The sequence below is a fragment of the Myotis davidii genome, unplaced genomic scaffold (genome assembly GCF_000327345.1).
Source record: "Myotis davidii unplaced genomic scaffold, ASM32734v1 scaffold37, whole genome shotgun sequence".
In the NCBI taxonomy this organism is placed as follows: domain Eukaryota; kingdom Metazoa; phylum Chordata; class Mammalia; order Chiroptera; family Vespertilionidae; genus Myotis; species Myotis davidii.
Window position 1 is genome coordinate 1031108 of NW_006289395.1, and position 239 is coordinate 1031346.

General features: G+C 69.0%; 1 protein-coding gene across 1 annotated transcript in view; it reads left to right on the forward strand.

Moving 5' to 3' along the window:
- Positions 1-3: 3 nt before the first annotated feature.
- RANGRF (RAN guanine nucleotide release factor) overlaps positions 4-239 on the forward strand; it is a gene marked incomplete at its 5' end in the record, with an annotated part of 1323 nt that continues 1087 nt past the window's right edge. Inside the window, 2 exons of the mRNA XM_006761716.2 lie at positions 4-47; positions 139-232. Coding sequence (XP_006761779.1) covers positions 4-47; positions 139-232 — 138 coding nt within the window. The remainder of the gene's footprint in view (positions 48-138; positions 233-239) is intronic.

Below are 239 nucleotides of genomic sequence, written 5' to 3' on the forward strand. Positions count from 1 at the left end.
GGGGGAGCCTTCTCCGCCACGCTCCCTCCCGGGGCCATTGACGTGAGGTGAGAAACGCCCCCGCGCGGATGGAAGCCGACCGGGTGGGGCTGCGGAGAGGAACCGGGGTCAACCGGTGCCTGCCTCGCCTCTCTCCAGCGACCTCCGACCGGTCCCGGACAACCAGGAAGTTTTTTGCCACCGCGTGACGGACCAGAGCCTGATCGTGGAGCTTCTGGAGCTGCAGGCCCACGTGCGGG